At 49.0% G+C, this 18,433-nt stretch overlaps 1 protein-coding gene across 4 annotated transcripts; it reads right to left on the bottom strand.

Annotated features, from left to right (window-relative positions):
- Positions 1 to 1,239: 1,239 nt before the first annotated feature.
- Positions 1,240 to 18,042, bottom strand: LOC144932387 (organic cation transporter protein-like). Of its 4 annotated transcripts, XM_078856363.1 has the most exons (10): positions 17,319 to 18,042; positions 15,239 to 15,342; positions 12,430 to 12,584; positions 9,679 to 9,847; positions 8,220 to 8,343; positions 7,646 to 7,752; positions 6,378 to 6,589; positions 5,696 to 5,804; positions 3,356 to 3,619; positions 1,240 to 2,473 (listed from the first exon to the last, which is right to left on the bottom strand). In XM_078856363.1, the coding sequence occupies exons 1-10, from the start codon at positions 17,697 to 17,699 to the stop codon at positions 2,470 to 2,472; spliced, it is 1,629 nt and encodes a 542-aa protein (XP_078712489.1). In that variant the 5' UTR covers positions 17,700 to 18,042; the 3' UTR covers positions 1,240 to 2,469. The 4 variants fall into 4 exon arrangements, with proteins under 4 accessions (XP_078712489.1, XP_078712490.1, XP_078712492.1 ...); XM_078856364.1 differs by lacking the exon at positions 1,240 to 2,473 and having other exon boundaries at positions 3,387 to 3,615; positions 6,436 to 6,589; XM_078856366.1 differs by lacking the exon at positions 1,240 to 2,473 and having other exon boundaries at positions 3,471 to 3,615.
- Positions 18,043 to 18,433: the final 391 nt, after the last annotated feature.

Genomic DNA, 18,433 nt, shown 5'->3' with positions numbered 1-18,433 from the left:
CACTGTCGGGCATCCCGTGCGAAGGCGGACCTCGGCATTGGCGAAGTGTTCACTGAAGTGGATGCGAAGTTTCCGTCGCTCGCGGGCACCACCGGTCGAAGGCATCCAGCTTCCTGCTCAGGGACGCCGTCATTGACCACGTCTCTCTTGTGCCGTTCAGTCGTACGGGGAGGATGCATGCGTTGTATTGCCGAATCTTTGTTGCTGTTGTGATATTGGAGCGCCAGGTGTCTTGTCGAGATGTCTCGCGTGCAATTGAGATTCGTCTTTTAATTTCTGCCTCGCTGCTTCCAGTGAGTTGCATAGTGCAGTCGCGATGTGAAAGATGGTTACCAATTCAACATCGTTGCCCGCTATTTCCACTTTAGGCACGTTGTATGGTTGCTCAGCAGTGGTCTGTATTTTTGGTTTAGCCCAATTTATTTCCAGGCCAAATGTGAGGGCTTCACTATGAATGATCTCCAGGGCTAGGGAGTAAAAACTTCGAGCATTTCATCTTAGCAAGGCAACATCATCTGCATAGTCCAGGATGGTGAGCGCCTCTTTGCCCAGGGTTACTCCTGGCAGGCCTTTGTGGACCGTGCCCTGCAGTATCCAGTCCAGTGGGGCAAGGAACATGATCGGGGCAATGGTGCAGCGTTGCTTTGGATACTGCACCACTCGGGACAACTCTCCGTCTACACGAACGCAACTGATTATTTACACCATTGGAACCTCCTTTGCCAGTAGCAAAATATGATAATTGGTTTGTTACCCTTTTATCTGGCAACAAAACTGACACCTTTTGTTTTAGGTATTGTGGTCAATGAAAACATGACTCCTTGTAAAAAAAAAGGTGTCAGTTTTGTTGCCAGATAAAAGGGTAAAAAAACTATTATTAGCAACTGATTGTGTCTGTGTCGAGCTCCTTCAACAAATTCACGATCTTTTGGCTGGCAATCCAATGCTTGTGAGAGGAGCAACCAAAGAGCTTTGCGGTCGACCGAGTCGAAAGGTAGCCTTGAGATCTACATGGGCTACCTAGAACGGATGCCGAAACTCTCATTGTATGAGAGGTCAATGTGGTGATGCGGCCTACGATGGAACGTCCGGGTGTGGGTTCCATGCGGCGCACTTCTAAAAGTTTATTTTTGACTTGCAAGCAAAATTGAGGCAAAGCACTTGCTATTATTGGCACTGCAAGAGTCGGAGAGTATTTTTTATGCCTGTGTAAATGAACACAAGCTTGTAGCTGCAAAGTCCGCAGATGTTGCGTTTTATTAGAAGATACAAGATCCCAACCCTCATCCAGCGGTGGATTGACAAAAGCGCTGTCCAGGTACAAGATTTATGGAAAACATATCATGGGTAAACGCTGATTTGGGGAGAATGAGAACGGGAATTGTGTGTGGAATTGACGGCACGACCCGGCTTCCAAACAGTAATCTTTGGGCGTTTGGAAGCTGGACGTTGTGTGTATGGGGAGTGGTGGTTTAGTGGTTGGCAAAGCTGCGCTACAAACCCGGCGACTCGAGTTCGATCCCCTCCCCCCCCCCCCCGGCCAACATTCGTGACAATCACCTGAACCGGTCCTGAGCCTCCCCTGGGTCGACTCGGCCTCAAATGAGTAACTGGTGCAACATGTAAACATCGCCAGTATGGAAACAAAAGGCGACCGGGCATGGTGCTGGCCACCAACCCCCGCGTGTGCCGTGCAGGCCTTCATAGGTGCCCGCTAATGGAACTTACCGCAGCACAGAGGTGGATATGTAATAATTCATCCCTCCCTGCGAGTCCATGAATTGTCACGAATCAGAACCACAGTTTGATTCAGGAATAGATTCCTATTTGCCTCGTTTCCATCCCGTCTCGGTATTGCTTCGGTCCAGCGAGGTTCGCGAGGCTGGCGTTGCATGAAAACGAACCGTTCCTTATCCCTGAACTTTGTGGCAATTCGAAGAACCATCGTGATTCAGGGTCACCATTAAACTGTGGTGAATATCGCGTCCTCTGGCGCCTACAGGGGTCACATTAACCCACGAATTTAAAAAAACGTTAATTGTTATCCACGAAATTAGATAAGAATGTTTTACCCTTTCTGGCGATAAAACAGGTGTTAAGATGTACATTGATACTGGCGAAAAAGGTCCCATGATACGAAATTAGATGCATGCATCGTGAGCTGAGACGTAGATATAACTACATTGATGCATCTTTACACCTCCAGTGAAACCCACGTGGCATGGCATTAACAGTGACTAAACATTGATTCGAAATAATTGTTTTTGGGGGGAAATATGGCGCCTCTGAAATCTTCTCAATGCCACGTGCTCAAGTTACACTTCATATTGTTTAAATTCACGATCGTTTACATTTAACACATCTTGCACCAGTGGCCAGACAGCAGACAGAACGTCTTGTCCCTGAAGGTCACGGAGCGGCCGTCAGGAGACGCGTCTTTAGTGTCTTCTCTGCACAGGTCACATGTTCTCACCTGCTCACACACAGATATGACACTCTTCTTCACCGACTCGTACACACACGCATTATCTAGGCCATATGCACGCGAATTAACAATACATAGTCTTATCCTTTTTTATTCAACCAGGCGACGGCCCATTGAGACTAAAAGTCAGCATTTTCTAGGAGAACCTGGGATTCAGAAGAGGCACATAAATGTTCCTCTGTCTCTCGGTGTAATTCCAAGCGTGCGTCTCTCCCTGCTTCTTCACACACAATGCTGATCTCCGATTGTCCGTGTCAGTGTCCGTATTTATTATCCATACAATATACACCGATTTAATCTTTCTCAGGCGCAGTGCTTTTCGTTGTCAATCCACTGCAATTATTTTCCAAAAGCACCCAAACCTTCTCCACTCGCCCTCCTCTGCGTTGCGTAATTCTGACCCCGCTCCATCTTCAGTAGGTGCCCCAAGAGGTACTTGATGTGTCATGTCCCTCCAATATAAACCCAAACCTGCAGTTGTGTAGTGGACCTGCTGTCCACGACGTTACGTTTACTCATTCCCGTGTCAAACTATAGCTGCCCCGTGTCCTGTCCCCTCGGCTACAAGCGTCGCGGTGGCTATGAGATGTTAACGACCTCCACATTTGGAATCGACATTGCGCGTTTTGAGTATTCGGCTGCTATAAATTTTGTTGAACTATCATTTGTGATGGTCAGGTCGCTTCTAAACATAGCTGCATAGCTCAGTGGGCCTTACTTGATAAAACAGGTAAAATTCAAACAAAAAATAAGTTTACATTCACAATTCCCCCCCCCCCAAACTTCTCATCGCCCAAATCTCCAAATCCCCGCCGTGCGAATCCGCCTCGAGCCCCCTCGGCTCCCTCCCCTCCCCCAGGGCCACCTCACCCCTCGCTCTGCCCCCCCTGCCGCCGCTCCTCCTCCTCCTCCCCCCCATCATCATCATCCCTCCTCTCGGTGTCGGCGATGGAGTCGGGCAGCGGGCGGTTGGCCGTCTCGGGCAGCGCGAGTCCGAGCGCGGCGGCGAGCAGGGACATCGCCCCGAACATCGCCATCGGGCCCGCGTGGCCCGGGGGGAAGGCGAGGCTCACGAGGGGGGCGAGCACTCCGCCGAAGCGCGCGAACATCGACGACATCCCCACGCCCATCTGCCTGCACGAGCACGAGGCGCCCGCGGGGGGAGGGAGGGAGGGAGTGAGGGGAGGGGGGGAGGGAGTGAGGGGAGGGAGGGAGGGGAGTGAGGGGAGGGATGGAGGGGATGGAGGGGAGGGGAGTGAGGGGAGGAGAGGGAGGGAGTGAGGGGAGGAAGGGGAGTGAGGGGAGGGAGGGAGAGGGGAGGGAGAGGGGAGGGAGTGAGGGGAGGGAGGGAGTGGAGGGAGGGGAGGGAGGGAAAGGAGGGAGGGGAAGGAGTGATGGGAGCGAGAGGAAGGAGGGAGAGTAAGGATGGATGGAGGGGACGGAGTGAGGGGAGGGCGTGTGGGAGGAGAAGGATTGAGAGGGAGGGAAGGAGAGCAGGGTGGTGAAGGAGGGAGGGAGGGGGTGGTTTGCCATGAGCCGTGGATTTGGGGTGCGGGCACACCAAAACAGAGAGGCAACAGCCGCGGAGGGAGATAATGTGGCCGAGGTAGTGCAGAATGAATTATATCCTGTCCCGTCTTCTTGGGTGTGGACACTCGAAGCCGCCGTCGTTTGTATTAAACGAGACCACCTCGTGTGCTATCCCCTCAGCTACAGCTCCTCCACTCAGTTAAACAAGACCACCTCATGCCCTAACCCCTCACTCAGCTCTTGCATGCAGGAGATTATTTTTCTTAATAAAAATCTACCACACTGCTCCCTAGCCTCTTCATGCCTCTCCTCCTCAATTCAATCAGGGATGAAACTTCCCTTTCTTAGCTCGATGCATTCAGATAGGCGTCAGACGCCTCTCTGAATGCAGTCACACCATCACCCCACGCAGAAATCTGCTCTTATCAAGACGCTCATTCAACGAGCTAAGAAAGTGTCAGATGATGACAGTCTGAGAAGTGAAATTCAACACGTTAAAGAAGGGCTGCAAATGAACGGTTACAATGATGCACAAATCAACAGGGCATTGAATGCCAAAACCAAATCAAATAACACGAGCATTGAAACTGCCCAAGTAATGAAAACGATCAAAATACCGTACATTGCGGGAGTAACTGATAAACTAGCAAGATGTTTGGAAAAACAAAATATCCGAGTTAGATTTGGCACGGTACATAAAACACAAATTAATATCTGGTACAAAAGATGTATTACCGAAGTTATAAAGAGAAGTTGTGTACAGGATTAACTGCATGTGTGGTAAATGTTGTGTTGGGCAAACAGGAAGAATGATCAGCACGAGACTAAAAGAACATCAGAGAAATATTAAATACTCCCAAATACAACTGTCAGCAGCAGCAGAACATGCGTGACAACAAGGACACTCAATTTATTTTGATAATGTTGAAGTTTTGTGCAAAACTAGCTACTACTGGCCAAGACTAATTAGAGAATCTAGCGAAATTGAAAGAAATCAAAATGCTATGACTTTAACCGTTCGGATAGCTACCGCCTTAGTGCTGCGTGGAAGCGAATCATCAAATAATACATTATTTAAATGCATGCCTACAAAGGGCAGCGTACTTCAATAGGGATTACCGTTGGTACAGCTATTTTAATAAACACAATAGACAGGAAGGACAAGTTCAAAGGGCTCGCATAAAGCACATGCATCATGTACGTTGCCCCAGTCATCCCCCCCCCCCCACATTGTGCAAGAGCGCAGAAGGGTGGTCACCACATCTACGCCTCTATATAAGGAACGAAACAGATGGACTTCTCCACAAATCTGGCTGTCGCCTGATGAAGCTAGTTGTAATTACTGGCGAAACGTCATACTCAGATTGTAAATGTTGTGGCTTGGCTCTCCAACACACCGGTGTGCTGTACTAGTGACGAATTGGCACGTTCTGTTTATGTGACAACCCTTACTAGTTGTCTGTGTCGGGTGGTGGCGGGTTTTAACGACACATTTATATATTTACGCGATCTAACCCAAAAAAACCTCTATAATGGATTACATTGGTCGTGAAAGCCTCCGTGTTAAACTCCAAATATACAGACATCAGGGTCAGGATCGAACCCACGACCACCTTGCATATCAGGCGAGCGCCACTGCTCCCCCAACCTCCCCCCTCCTCCCCCTGTCCAGTAACAAACCTGATGACCGTCGGGTAGATCTCTGCCGTGTAGATGAAGATGACAACGAAGGAAGCCGTGACGCCGAACTTCCCGAGCATCGCGAGCGCGGTCCGAACGGTGGGCATGTCTGTGTGTGTGGAGAGACACGCGGTGGGGGGGGGACACGATCTACGGTCTGCTCTGTAAAGCGAAGACGTCTGGGGCAAGTTTGTAACTCTCGGGGTAGATTACGTGCAGCGTCACGAGACTTATTGCATCGCAACTCACGTGAACGTCAGGGGAAGGGGGGGGGGGTACAGGCATGACACTGTCAATGTAACTGGACATCTGTGAAATTAGAACTTTATAGCTCGTCGGATTCCTCCAGTAAATAAAGAGTCCGAGTCTGAATTTTAAACAAGCTTGAAACAAACGTTGGCCACTAAAGAGAATGAGCGGCAATGCGATCTCCGCTTGTCTACCGTGCGTTCTGCTCTAGCTGCCACAGCCTGCGTCGTCGAGGAAAGGCTGTGGAGGTACGACGCCCATTGCCCAGTCGTGCCGAAGGAATTTAATAGGGGGGGGGCTCGGCCTTTAGCGGGGAGAGTGAGCCCCCTCCAGTCCTCCCCAACTCCATGGTGCTGTATCGGACAATCGTGGAGGATGGTGACGGCTTGGAGAGGCATCTGGATGATGACGACGACGATCGCGAGGCTCGTACCGCTTGGCACGGCCACGGTGAGGATGCAGAAGAGGCCCCCGAAGGCCAGGAATCCGACCTGGGACATCCTGCGGCTCTTGGGGAGCGTGACGAGCAAGAGGAAGCGCGCGGGGATCTCCACGGCGCCAAAGATGAACTGCGTGAGGAAGATGTCCAGCCCCAGGTCGGAGATGCCGAGCGAGAGGCCGTAGTAGACCAGAGTGATCGCGAACCTGCGGCGGGCGGCAAGCGACGTCTCCTCTCACTCGCCATTTGAGTGGCAACTCATTTAGCCACTCATGATGATAAAGACAAAGAACCCCCGTTATAGCTTTAACAGACTGTAGGGGAAAGTGCTGTTAGCGAGCACCTATGAAGGCCGGAACGGTACACGAGGGGGTGGGCGGCCAGCACCACGCCCGAACAGTGGCATATAACACTATAAAACACATGTACCCTCTCATATCTACATTTTACAGTTAGTTACTGTATTGCCCTTACGTATTTTTAAATTCACATTTCAGATTTCGTGCATCGACCTTTCATGTTCCATCGCTGTGTCCTCTGCCATGCAAACTGGGTGTTGCTGACACAGCAACGTGGTCTCTTGCAATATCCACATTGCACCTCTGATCAGCACGGTTGGCTACGTACGGTGCGAAAGAACTTCAACAAACATACATACAAGGTGGCGATGTTTACACACCGCACCAGGTACTCATTTGAGGTTGAGTCGACCTAGGGGAGGCCCAGGATCGGTTCAGATAATCATCACTGGTGTTGGCCGTGAGCAGAAATCGAACCCGGGTCACCGGGTTCATATCGCAGCACGCTAACCACTACACTACCACTCCCCTCATGATGATTTACACACACACACGGGGCTTCATTTCTCACGGAAGGATAGGAGGTCTTGGTTGGGAGCGGGCGGGCTGGGGGTGGGGGCGAGGACATATTATCTGAAGCTCAGTCCCAAACAGCTCAGGCTGAATTAAAACCTGGCATGTACATCCCTTTTGACCTTTGCAGCTCGCCAAAACAGATGTAGTGTGCTGATTCACAGACACTAGTAGGAGGTACTCTTATTTATTTCGGCCTTCACAGCCTTAGGGGATAACCACACACCGGGTCCGATTAATCTGGTCGGCTACATACGGTGCGAAAGAAGTTCAACACACATCCACAAAAACATATTTATGTTCAGCCTGCACTCACGTTTTTCTGTTTGACAAGTTCATCACCGTAAAGTGCTCAAATTGTTTTTTCTCTTCCGCGCAAGTGACGCTCACCAAGAGTAGAAGAGAATGAAGGACTGTTTCCTCAGCCGCGGCGTGCGAAAGAGGTCCAGGACAGAGTGGGCCTGCTGAGGGCTCGCCGTCAGTTTCTGCTTCAGCATCTGTGGCACGAGAGGCACGGGACAGGAGGGAGGAGGAGAAAGGCGACATGACCGGCCTGAAACCGCGGCTTCTCACCTCGGCCCCTGGCAATCCGAGTGCGGGCTTCGCGGGGAGTTGAATTTCAATTGTAGTGAATTCAACTTGTTGAACTGAAAGTTTGAGTGAATGCATTATACATGCTCAACAGAGAATGCATGCTCAACATGCACACTAAACATGAAGAAGAATATCATTATGGGTAGGCATTGCGATGATTCATCCCCGAACAATTCAATTATAAATTTGGTACCATATTTCTCGTTTTTGCCTCCTCGTTTGTGCGGGTTTGTTCAGCACTATGTAGCAATTAATCCCCCTCGGAATGATTCGATTTCATAATCAGTTCAATATTTTTTTGCGCAATTTGGTGACCGTAGCAGCAGTGAAGTGAGTGCCGAGCTCCAATGTGCAAGTTCCCAGCCCGTACCTCCGACTTCAGGAGGTCATCAGGAAGGCTCATGCCGTTGATCGCCGCTGCTCTGCGCACCAGACTCTCCGCCTTGTCGTGGTGATTGTTCGCCAGGAGCCACCGGGCAGAGCGGGGCAGCAGCCTGGGGGCACAGAACTCAATACATTCACTACCACATTCACTACCACATTCACTACCACATTCACTACCACATTCACTACTGACCAGGGAGGCGCAGTGGTAACACTCGCGCCTCGCAGCAAGGTCCTGGGTTCGACATCTGACTTGGGTTCCTGTGGTTGTAGAGTTTGTATATTCTCCCCCCCCTGTTCTGCATGGGTTTCCTCTCATAGCCGAATAGACAGAATGAAACTGGTATTGACCAAATATCCCTATGTTGCTTTGTGTGTTTAGTTTGTGGACCTTCGCGCAGCACCTCCAATTAGCACGGTTAGCTACATATGGTGCAAAAGAAGTTCAACATACACACATGCTTAAAAATGACCTGCAAATTATTCAACTGGGATTCCACACAGCAGCAACATTGCCCTCCGACTGTCAAAATATGGCAGGATCCTCTTGAAGACCAAGACGTTTATTTACTATTTGACAACATACCTTCAAAATGCCTGCAACTGTTGCTTTACTTTACAAAGATTTACATTCGTAATGAGTAAACCAGAGAGCGGCACGCACTTCGGAAGCTTTTGCGATTTCCAATCCTGGTGTTGAGAGTTGATACAGCCCATCATTCCTCCGGGGTTGAAAACATTCAGTACCATTTTGTGGCCAAGTCAACAGTGAATGTGCTATAGACAGATTCGCCGACACCAGAGGAAGGGGCAGCAGGGGAGGGGCCCTGCTTCAATGCTCAGTCGAGCAGAAAATCACTCTTGACTCCTGAACAGTGTTTAGTTTGAATAAATGGATGCTAAATCGAGCATACAAATTGCTGTCCTGCGTTGACAAGCTCTCATTCACTGCCCTTATCTGACCCGTCTCCTTACACCGCGGACTGCGGAGAGTCACGGGGCCACGATGGAGCTCGTCACAGACGCTGTTCGCTGCCCCCAGAACCATGACCGTCTTAGCCGAGTGACGTTTCTCTGCTGCTGCACCTGTTGCCTGAAACTCCATCCCTCTGCAAATAGACAGCAGCGACGCTCCCTCCGTTTCTAAGCAGCAGCCGCGAGGCTTATCTCTTTCGACGAGAGTATGGGGGAACTCCGAGCTCAGCTCTGCACCCACGGAGTTACGTGTGCGCATTATGCACGTGTTACAAATTGTGAGTTGTAATTACCACGCCAGCGAATGTCATTTCACGCACGAGGATCGACCGAGTTTACGGCATATGCGACCACACGATTCAAAGTTCAGCGCGACAGCCGCCACCGTTTCCCTGCCGGGGTCATGGGTCGCCGTAAGAAGCACGAGCCTCGCCGCTGCTGCTGCCGCCGGTGCTGCCGTTGCTCCTCACCAGATGTAGGCGATGAAGAGGATCTCGGGGATGGAGATGGCGAGCTGCAGGTGGCGCCAGTCGCGGATGAAGTAGGCGACGGGCGCGAGCAGCATGTAGCCCACGCCGAACGCCTGCTGAGTGGCGATTCCGGCCAGCATGCGCTCGCCGATGCCCGTCCACTCCGTGGCTGGCAGCGGTGGCAGCAGCGGTAGCGATCAGGCATTGACTCGAGAAGCATGTTTCGTTTTTTGTCGTCAATTTTAAGTTGCGTGCCAATGTTACGCGTGGATGTGCTAACGAGGCAGACAAAAGCAAAGAGCAATAGAGCAATAGAAGAATATAAATGAGTTCATTGAGTCGTTGGGGTCAATTTTGCATACACAGTCATTGAAGGTGGTGCTCATGAATGATGGCGATGTTGATTGTAGTGGTGATGATCATGAAGGTGGGAGTGATGATGTTGGTGGTTGTGATTATTGTGGTGGCGGTGTCGATAATGGTGGTAGTTAAGATTGTGGTGGATGCGGTAGGCACGTATGACCTGACTGCCTTAAATCATCTCCGAGTACAATTAAGCAATGTCCCATTTACCCAGGCATTCATTATCAACAATTGTATATCAACTGCTGAATAAAGGCTTTCCCATGCCGTGGCCAACCCATACAGTGCGACGATGCCACAATCCATCTCATTCTTCTCCGTAACGCAATCTCATCGCTCCATCTCCGCAGTAGTTGCCCTCTAGTGCACATTTGCTTCTTTGACTTCTCTTCCATCACCGCCTTGTCCATCGGCCATTATCACTTCTAGCTATGCTGATGGCTCACCTTTCTTAACCATCAATTGGATGTCTCTGTATTCTTGGGTCTTTCAGTAAAGTCACGTAGATAGGTTCAAAGAAAATAACAAAAAACTACGATGTTTCGATCGCAACACAAGCGGTCGTCTTCAGGAAAAGGGGGGTTAGCTTCAAAGGCAAACTGTTTATAAGGGTTTGAAATGGGCGTAGCCCAAATGTCAGCAGCCAATGAAAATGTAAGTGGTGGACAGCCAACCCGACAATGGCTACAACTGGAGATAAGGGAGAACCCATTGGGGCACCTTCAACTTGTTTGTACAATGTTCCATTCCAGGTGAAGTAAGTGTTGGTGAGGCAGTGTCTCACCAGGGCCAGTACATCAGCATTCAGTCCTTGTTGGACCAAATCTTCAATGATTGCAATGGTGTCAAGCACAGGAACTTTGGTAAACAAAGAGACCACATCGAAACTAACGAGCAAATCACCTGGAGATAGTGAGATGTCCTTAATGAATGATACCAAGTGAGCTGAGTTGAGTACAGCTGAGGTGGTCTTACCAGTGAATGGTTTTAAGGTCTCAGACAGAAATCGGGCCAGTTTGTAGGTGGGTGAGTCAATGGTGTAGACGATAGGATGAAGGGGCGTCCCTTCTTTATGGATTTTTGGTAAGCCATTCAATCTGGGTGGTCTAGCAGCAGAGGGTTTTAAGGAAAACCGCTTGGTTGGTTTGATCAAAGATGTCGAATCAGTGATGATATTGTTGGTTTTCGTTACGAGGCGGTTGGTGGGATCTCTTTTAATTTTGATATAGCTACCATCATTAAGTAGGTCCTGAATCTTCTTGGTTCTTTCGGTAAAGTCACGTAGAAGGGAAGTAATAAAATAATAAAAATAAAACATAATAAAATAGTTCTCACGACGTTTCGGCCACAACACAAGCAGCCGTCCTCAGGTGAAGACCAGGTCTGTTGAGGCGACAGCTGTCGGACGGCTGCTTGTGTTGTGGCCGAAACGTCGTGAGAATTATTTTATTATGTTTTATTTTTATTATTTTATTACTTCCCTTCTACGTGACTTTACCGAAAGAACCAAGAAGATGAATCCCTGCAGTCACGAAAGCTTTAAATCGAAATAGGTCCTGAATGTTGTTATTGTATGTGGTTTTGTCCATGATAACTGTGGCATTGCCCTTGTCGGCTGAGAGGATGACGATGTCATCTCTGATGTCATCTCTGTCTCTGATTTTGCATTTCTTCCCCGATCCATGTGCTTATTATTTTTCTCAGTGTAATTCCGAGCATGAATCTCTACATGCTTCTTTCGAGGATTTATATATATATTTTCCCATTATATTTTGTCAGTGTCCATGTTCCTGGCCCATGTGTTACTAAGCTCCCAATGTGTTACTAAGTCTAGCACCTCTGAGTGATTTAAGACTCTGGATAAGGGAACCCAACCTGAGGTCTGCAGTCATATTTTCTGACTGTTGTTAAAAATAGGTGTCCCAGTAATGTCTCTACATTAATCTGGCACGAACTTAAGGCCGCCATGGTGGCGAGAGGTTAACTACCTCGCCTGGCATTTAGGGGGCTGTGGGTTCGATCCCGACCCTGACGCCTATATATTTACAGTTTGCATGTTCTCCGTGTGGATACGTGGATTTGTCTCCGCATCCTCCGGTTTTTCCCTCGACCTTTAGATACATGCGTTTAGATTATTTGGCTGCTACTATACATTTCCACATGATACGCCACTTTGTTGGGCTATCACTTGTGGCCAGGTCGATTCTGAACAAGTGTTATATATCGCAATGGGCCTTACCTGCTAAAAATTTTAGTTTAGTTTATATCTGCTTCCAGACGCCTGACCACGGATTAATTTCGGCCATGTATTTTCTAAAGTTGAGGAGCGGGGCTGCTCCCCCACTGCCACCCATTAACGACGCCCCTTCTTCCCCAAGCGAGGCTCACCCAACACGAAGGCGTTCATGATGACGCCCGAGATGGCGACTCCGACCATGAAGCGGGCCAAGGCGTACATCATGAAGTTGGGCGCGAACGCCGCCCCGAGGCCGAAGGCTGTCTGAATTGCCATCGAGACGAGGATGACGGACTTACGGCCATACCTGCAGCGAAACATGACAGTGTTAAGTCGATTAGCACCACTGACTACGTATGGTGCAAAAGAAGTTCTACGTACAAGTGATCAAGTCAACCTCCGCCGTTTCGGGTCTTTGTGACAACCCAAACTCCAGCTGGGGCACTGCACAAACAGTGGCGTATATTGTTGATGGCCGGTTCACGGAGTTTTGCGGAAGTCTCTACGAGAACCAACGAGGGCGCGATTGGATGCCTCGGAGATGAAACACTTGCTAAACGAATGATTCTCGAACTCGCACGAACCTCGTGCGTGAGAATGGCTTCATTTGATCCCTGCGTTTTATGGGAGGGTGGAACAGTGGCACGGTGGATAGCGCGCTGCACTATGAACTCGGCGCCTGTGGAGCAAGCTTATTTAATTCGCTCCTTATATTCTCCACTGCTACGGTCAATGATTAGTGTGCGTGTTTTGGACCGTGCATTGTTAATTTGCAAACCATGTCTCTTCAAAAAGAGACCTGTCTCAAGGTGTTCCTACCTGACAATACATGTCACACTTGTCGAAATTAAAACTATTGTCTCAGAGAACGTATACAACGGTGCACAAGTTAATTCAAAATAATATATAATTTGTTCCTGTTTTTTCCTGTCAGCCAGAGGTTAGATATAACAATGTTAATAATAATGTTATATTACGTAACATCGTTCATGCAAGTTGTCCCTTCAAAACGCTGAACTTTGCAAACCACGTTTTACAATAAATATGGATGTGACCACCACAGAGAAACAAAACAAACAAGAGCTGGGGTATGGGGTAAACATAACACGAACGAGCGAGTCCACTCCAGAGAAACACAACAAGCGCAAGGGTATGAGGCGAACATAACACGAGCTATGCCAGGCGACAGTAAACACTGGAGGAATGTCCAGCCAGGTGTCCATGCACGAACCCTGGAGGATCTGTCAGGGTCTCAGAGCCAGAGTCACTGGCCAGGAGGCAGCGATATAAACACAATCTACAATTAGCTGAGGACAGTAAAGTCCTCTCACTCATTCTCGATCTGTTAATGCCCGACCAAAAAATGTGGAACTTGATCGCTCAAAAAATGCCGTTTCTTCCTCTCCGATCTAAAGAATAATCTGATGCTAAAAGTGTTGACTTCGTATTACGACAGGTTCACTTGCAATTGCATCCATAATTGGGAGAGTTCTATCAGCCTCCACTTCCACGGTGAACTTGATGGATTGATTTTGCGAGTTGAAATTATTTAGAAATGATTTAAGTGTATCTGTACCGTGTGGCCAGACCACCAATGTGTCATCCACATATCTAAACCAAACAGGGTTTTAGTGTGCTTGAAGCTATTGCTTTTGCTTCAAAGTCTTCCATATACAAACCTTACTAATTGGCTGTGTCGGGTGGTGGCAGGTTTAACGACACATTTATATTTACGCGATCTAAACCAAATCCTATATTATGGATAATATTGGTCACGAAAGTCTACGTCTTCAGCTCTCACCTGGTTCAATAAAATAAACCGGGCTTGACCATGACCAGCGTCACGGCACCCCACACACTGTGGCTGACCGAGCTCCTTCACATTTCCTTCCATACTCGACCACCCTGTGCATCTCCTCTCAATAAAACCATCTCCGTTACCCTAATCCAGCTGCTCCACACCTCGCACACTGCACTGTAAGTAAGCACACGTGATTACCGACGTTGATAAATTAACATGCTTCGTCTATGGATCAGAGTCCACCCATGGTAGTAAAACCTTAATGGTAGTGATTTCTGCATATAGTATATAAAAGTGAATTTGTGATATAATTATCGTTGGTTATCACAAAACAACAAACTACAGCGACTGTGGCCATGCAACCCAACACTATTATAGTAAACCACTGTAGTCTGTGTTCCTTCAACGGAGGGACAGCCAAAACGACACAAACTGCTGAAGACCTCCCGACGTGGCGGGCAGACCTTGACGTTGGCATTTAGTTCTTGAACACTGCCGTACGCAAGAGTAAAATCACAAAAAAAATGCTTTGCAATCAACAAACATTTGTCCACGAGTTTGGCACAAACCCATTTGTCCATGACATTGATGAAATCTGTTTGGCCTATCTGTGACAGTTAATTATTAACATTGTCACTGTGGAATTCTGTTGCTGAGGTTCCTAATCAAAGCCCCATTGAGGGCCCGAACACAGCTCTGCATGGCTTTGATCGATCCAGCGAGACAGAAAACAGTGGTGGCTCCATCAACCGCTTCGGAACGGCGACCGTTCGCTGCTTGTGTGCACCACTTCCACACGCGGGACGTGAGATAGGGACTGTGACTGTGGCCACCCGAACCACGGAATGGATCACATTGCAAGCAACCGCACCTCCAATGAAAACGGTTGGCTACGTATGGTGCGAAAGAAGTTCAACATACACGTACATTCTACGCCCGCTCTCCGGTAGACAGGACAGCATGAGCCGCTCTACTCCCGAAGCTTTTATCGCATGGCTCACAAACTTAAATCAGGAGGCATATTGTTACACGTGCTACACTTGCCACACGCCAGAAGAAGATTACCCTTGCTATCGTTATTAATTGACCCGTGTGTGCGTGCGTGCGCTGTGAGTCTGCGACTCGTTGTGAGTGCGCGGTTCTGGCCACGTGAGACACACTTGTCAGCCATGGTCCCAAGCACGGGAGACCCCACCATCAGGCCCAGCATGAAGATGGACGAGCCCACGTTATTGAGGTAACTTCTCGTGCAAACCAGGTCCCACTGCCAGCGACACGGGTGACATGGACACACGCGCACGCACGCGCACGTGGAGGGGACATCGAGGCAATCGGAGGCACACGCGGGGAACAGAGAGATGGAGATGGACACACACACGGACACATGATCGACACTGCATGGGGAGACATTGATCCAGCAGTGGATTGACATGTACACCACCACACGTGTGTTTATGCATTTGTTTTACTTTCATATTTTGCACGTTGAATTTTGGTCTCGACGTATGCCCCTGCGAATCCCATGGAAAAATCCCCCTTAGATTTGCTCCCATCGCCTTCCACTGATTTAGTGTAGAGTTTGATCGCAGTTGTTTCTTATTCTTCTTTTTCTGTGACAATAGTATTGCTTGCATCCGCGTGTGTATTTGTGTACGGTTAAGTTTCCGATGAATATCCGTAACCCGAATGATCCGTATGTCGGAAATTGAACAAATTTTCCCCAAAATGAAGATCAAATACCATAGTTGGAAATATCTGTGTCTCCCCTAACGTTTTCTCTCAGTACTGTATCGCGCTGTCGTCTGTTTTCAACCACTATCGCTGTCCAAACGCTCTGCAATTCCTACGATTCTTTAATTTGATCGAATATCTACCCAAACACTGCCCATGCCGAAACTAATTGTACACATTGTTTATGAATACCACGAACAATAGAAAACAATGACGTAATGCTGCAAAGGAAAAAGAGACGACGTGGCGGGGTTGAGTGTACTCAGGGTAACGATGTAACAGACTGCTCTACACTCTGCAGGGACACCACCGAATTCGGGAATACGCAGCTGTCCCGCCTTACGCCTAGCTCCGCTGCATTCATCCACAACCTCGTCGCGCTGAACTATTTGCGCTTACGTAACTAATGCAAACATTTATGCATACAGTATTAAAATGAATGTTTTACATGATTTATGGGAGCATTCCCGTAAAGGCGGGTTCCGCAAGTCGGATATCCGTAAGTCGGGTCTTCTGTAACCCGGGGACGGCCTGTATTTGCGATGTGCTCTCCACACGCGTGACTAAGTCCCTCCCAGTAAGTGCTAACACGTATGTTGTATGTTGTACTTCTGTCCGGTGCAGTGAGGGAGGAACTGGGTGCTCCACTCCAGATTTTGACAACAATAGGATTCCAAATTGCGGTGAATGTGTGCTTTGTATGGTAGTATACACAGGAGTATACAACCCTAAATAATATGTACTAGCTTTTTTGCCCATCCAAGGACGGGGGTATATTGCAGTAAATCTGAAATATTCAATAGAAAAATTGTTCAGCTCATTATTATTAATAAGGGGGGAGGGGGTTGCCCCATATGGAGTGACGTCACCCGTATATGGTTATTTGGGAGTGGTACGGTATGTGGAGTGACGTCACGCGCGGGACAGACAGACATTTTTTGGTGATTATAGTAGATAAACAGCGAAATAAATAACCAACGTCTCCACTTAAAGTTTTTTTCCCGAGTATTGATTTTAAAATGCAACATTCTGGAGCGCTTTCGACACAAAGTGGGAGAGTTGGCTCAGCCCATCATCCCTCCGGAGTCGATAAATCGTTAACACGTTGTGTAGAAGTCAACAGTGATTGACCTATATCCTTGGTTCTTTTTTTTTCTATCTACGTGACTTTACCGAAAGAACCACGAATATGAATGCCTGCAGTCACGAAAGTTTTAAGTGATTGACCTATTGCATGCCCCCCCCCCCTCCATAGGAATGTGAAATTCCCGCGTCACTGACTCGGAGGGGCATTAAACAAAATATGATTACCGCCTCAATGTTCCTTTGAGCAGGAAACCATACTTTCGACTCTGACTTTATTGTATTACAACAGCAGGTGCCGCCTTCTGCTGCTACCGCTGCTGCTGCTGCCGCTGATGCTGCTGCTGGTGATGCTGATGATAGTGATGCTGCTGATGCTAGTGATGCTGATGGTGCTCCAGGAGGCTTCCATGCATGCCGTCTCACCTCGGTGACCACGGTGCTGGTGAAGACGCTGCGGTCGTAATCCCACCCCGTGGCGCAGGACCGCCACTCGCTCTCGTTCAGGAGGCTGCCGCACCGCGGTCGCGACGCCGTCCCGTTGGCAGCTGCCGACTCCGCCGCGGGCGTGGTGGTGGTGGTGGCAGCGGTGGTGGTGGTGGTGGCAGCGGTGGTGGTGGTGGCCGAGGGCACCTGAGCGTGACCCCCAGTGGGGTCGCGACAGAAGTGCTCCGGCGTGGCGCCCGCGAACACCGACACGAGCATGTGCATCGCGATGGAGATGTGCGGCAGGCAGATCCACGTGTACAAAATCACCTGGAACTTGCCGAAGCCTCCGATCTTCTTGAGAACGTCGTCGAAATTCATCGTTGACGAACGCGACGAGTGGCGCACGTGTGCGCGCCTGTGTGTATCTTTGGAACTTATCGCGAACCCGTACGTAAGCCGACCGTGCAAATCGGAGCAACTCGTGAAATGTTGCCTCTCTCTCTCTGTGTGTGTCTAGATATTCATGACTATCCGAAGCAGACCGATTAGGTCGCTCTAAATCAGTGTCTATCGAATGTCCTGCATGTCAACACGTCACGTTCCAACCAACGCCGCCCCTAATAAGCAGCGACTCGGACGAATCGCCACCCTTCTTTTTTTTCCTTCGCCCGAAGCGTCTTTCACGGCTCACTGCTGACGCCCGAATGAATGATAGTGTAGAACGGTGGTATTATATGCGATGCCCATTAGTTGCGTAATCCCTCTCCCCCCCAGCCGTCAGTGTCACGCTTCTTACCGAGGAGACGTGTGTGTTTGTCCATGCGAACGCTACACAGCATGTCCCAGATAATCAAGATCTTTGCCAAGCATGCTTTCGTTTCTACGCCGGCAGACGCAGCCGAGTGAGTCAACACCTGTGGCCCTTAATTCCGGGCGTAATGCCAATGGAAGTGATGAACCTTTGTGTGTTTGGAGGGGAGATGTTGAGTTGATACCGACGTCGCCACGACCGTATTCAGAGATACTCATTTTTAACAGAACCATGGCATGTGCGTGTTTTTTTTTTAATCAGGAACCAGGGATTTGTTAAAGTGTGCATTCATTCTTCGCTG

This window comes from Lampetra fluviatilis, chromosome 5, assembly GCF_964198595.1.
Source record: "Lampetra fluviatilis chromosome 5, kcLamFluv1.1, whole genome shotgun sequence".
Classification (NCBI taxonomy): domain Eukaryota; kingdom Metazoa; phylum Chordata; class Hyperoartia; order Petromyzontiformes; family Petromyzontidae; genus Lampetra; species Lampetra fluviatilis.
The sequence above is the reverse complement of the archived record's forward strand: the minus strand, read 5'-3'. Positions and strand labels throughout refer to the sequence as shown.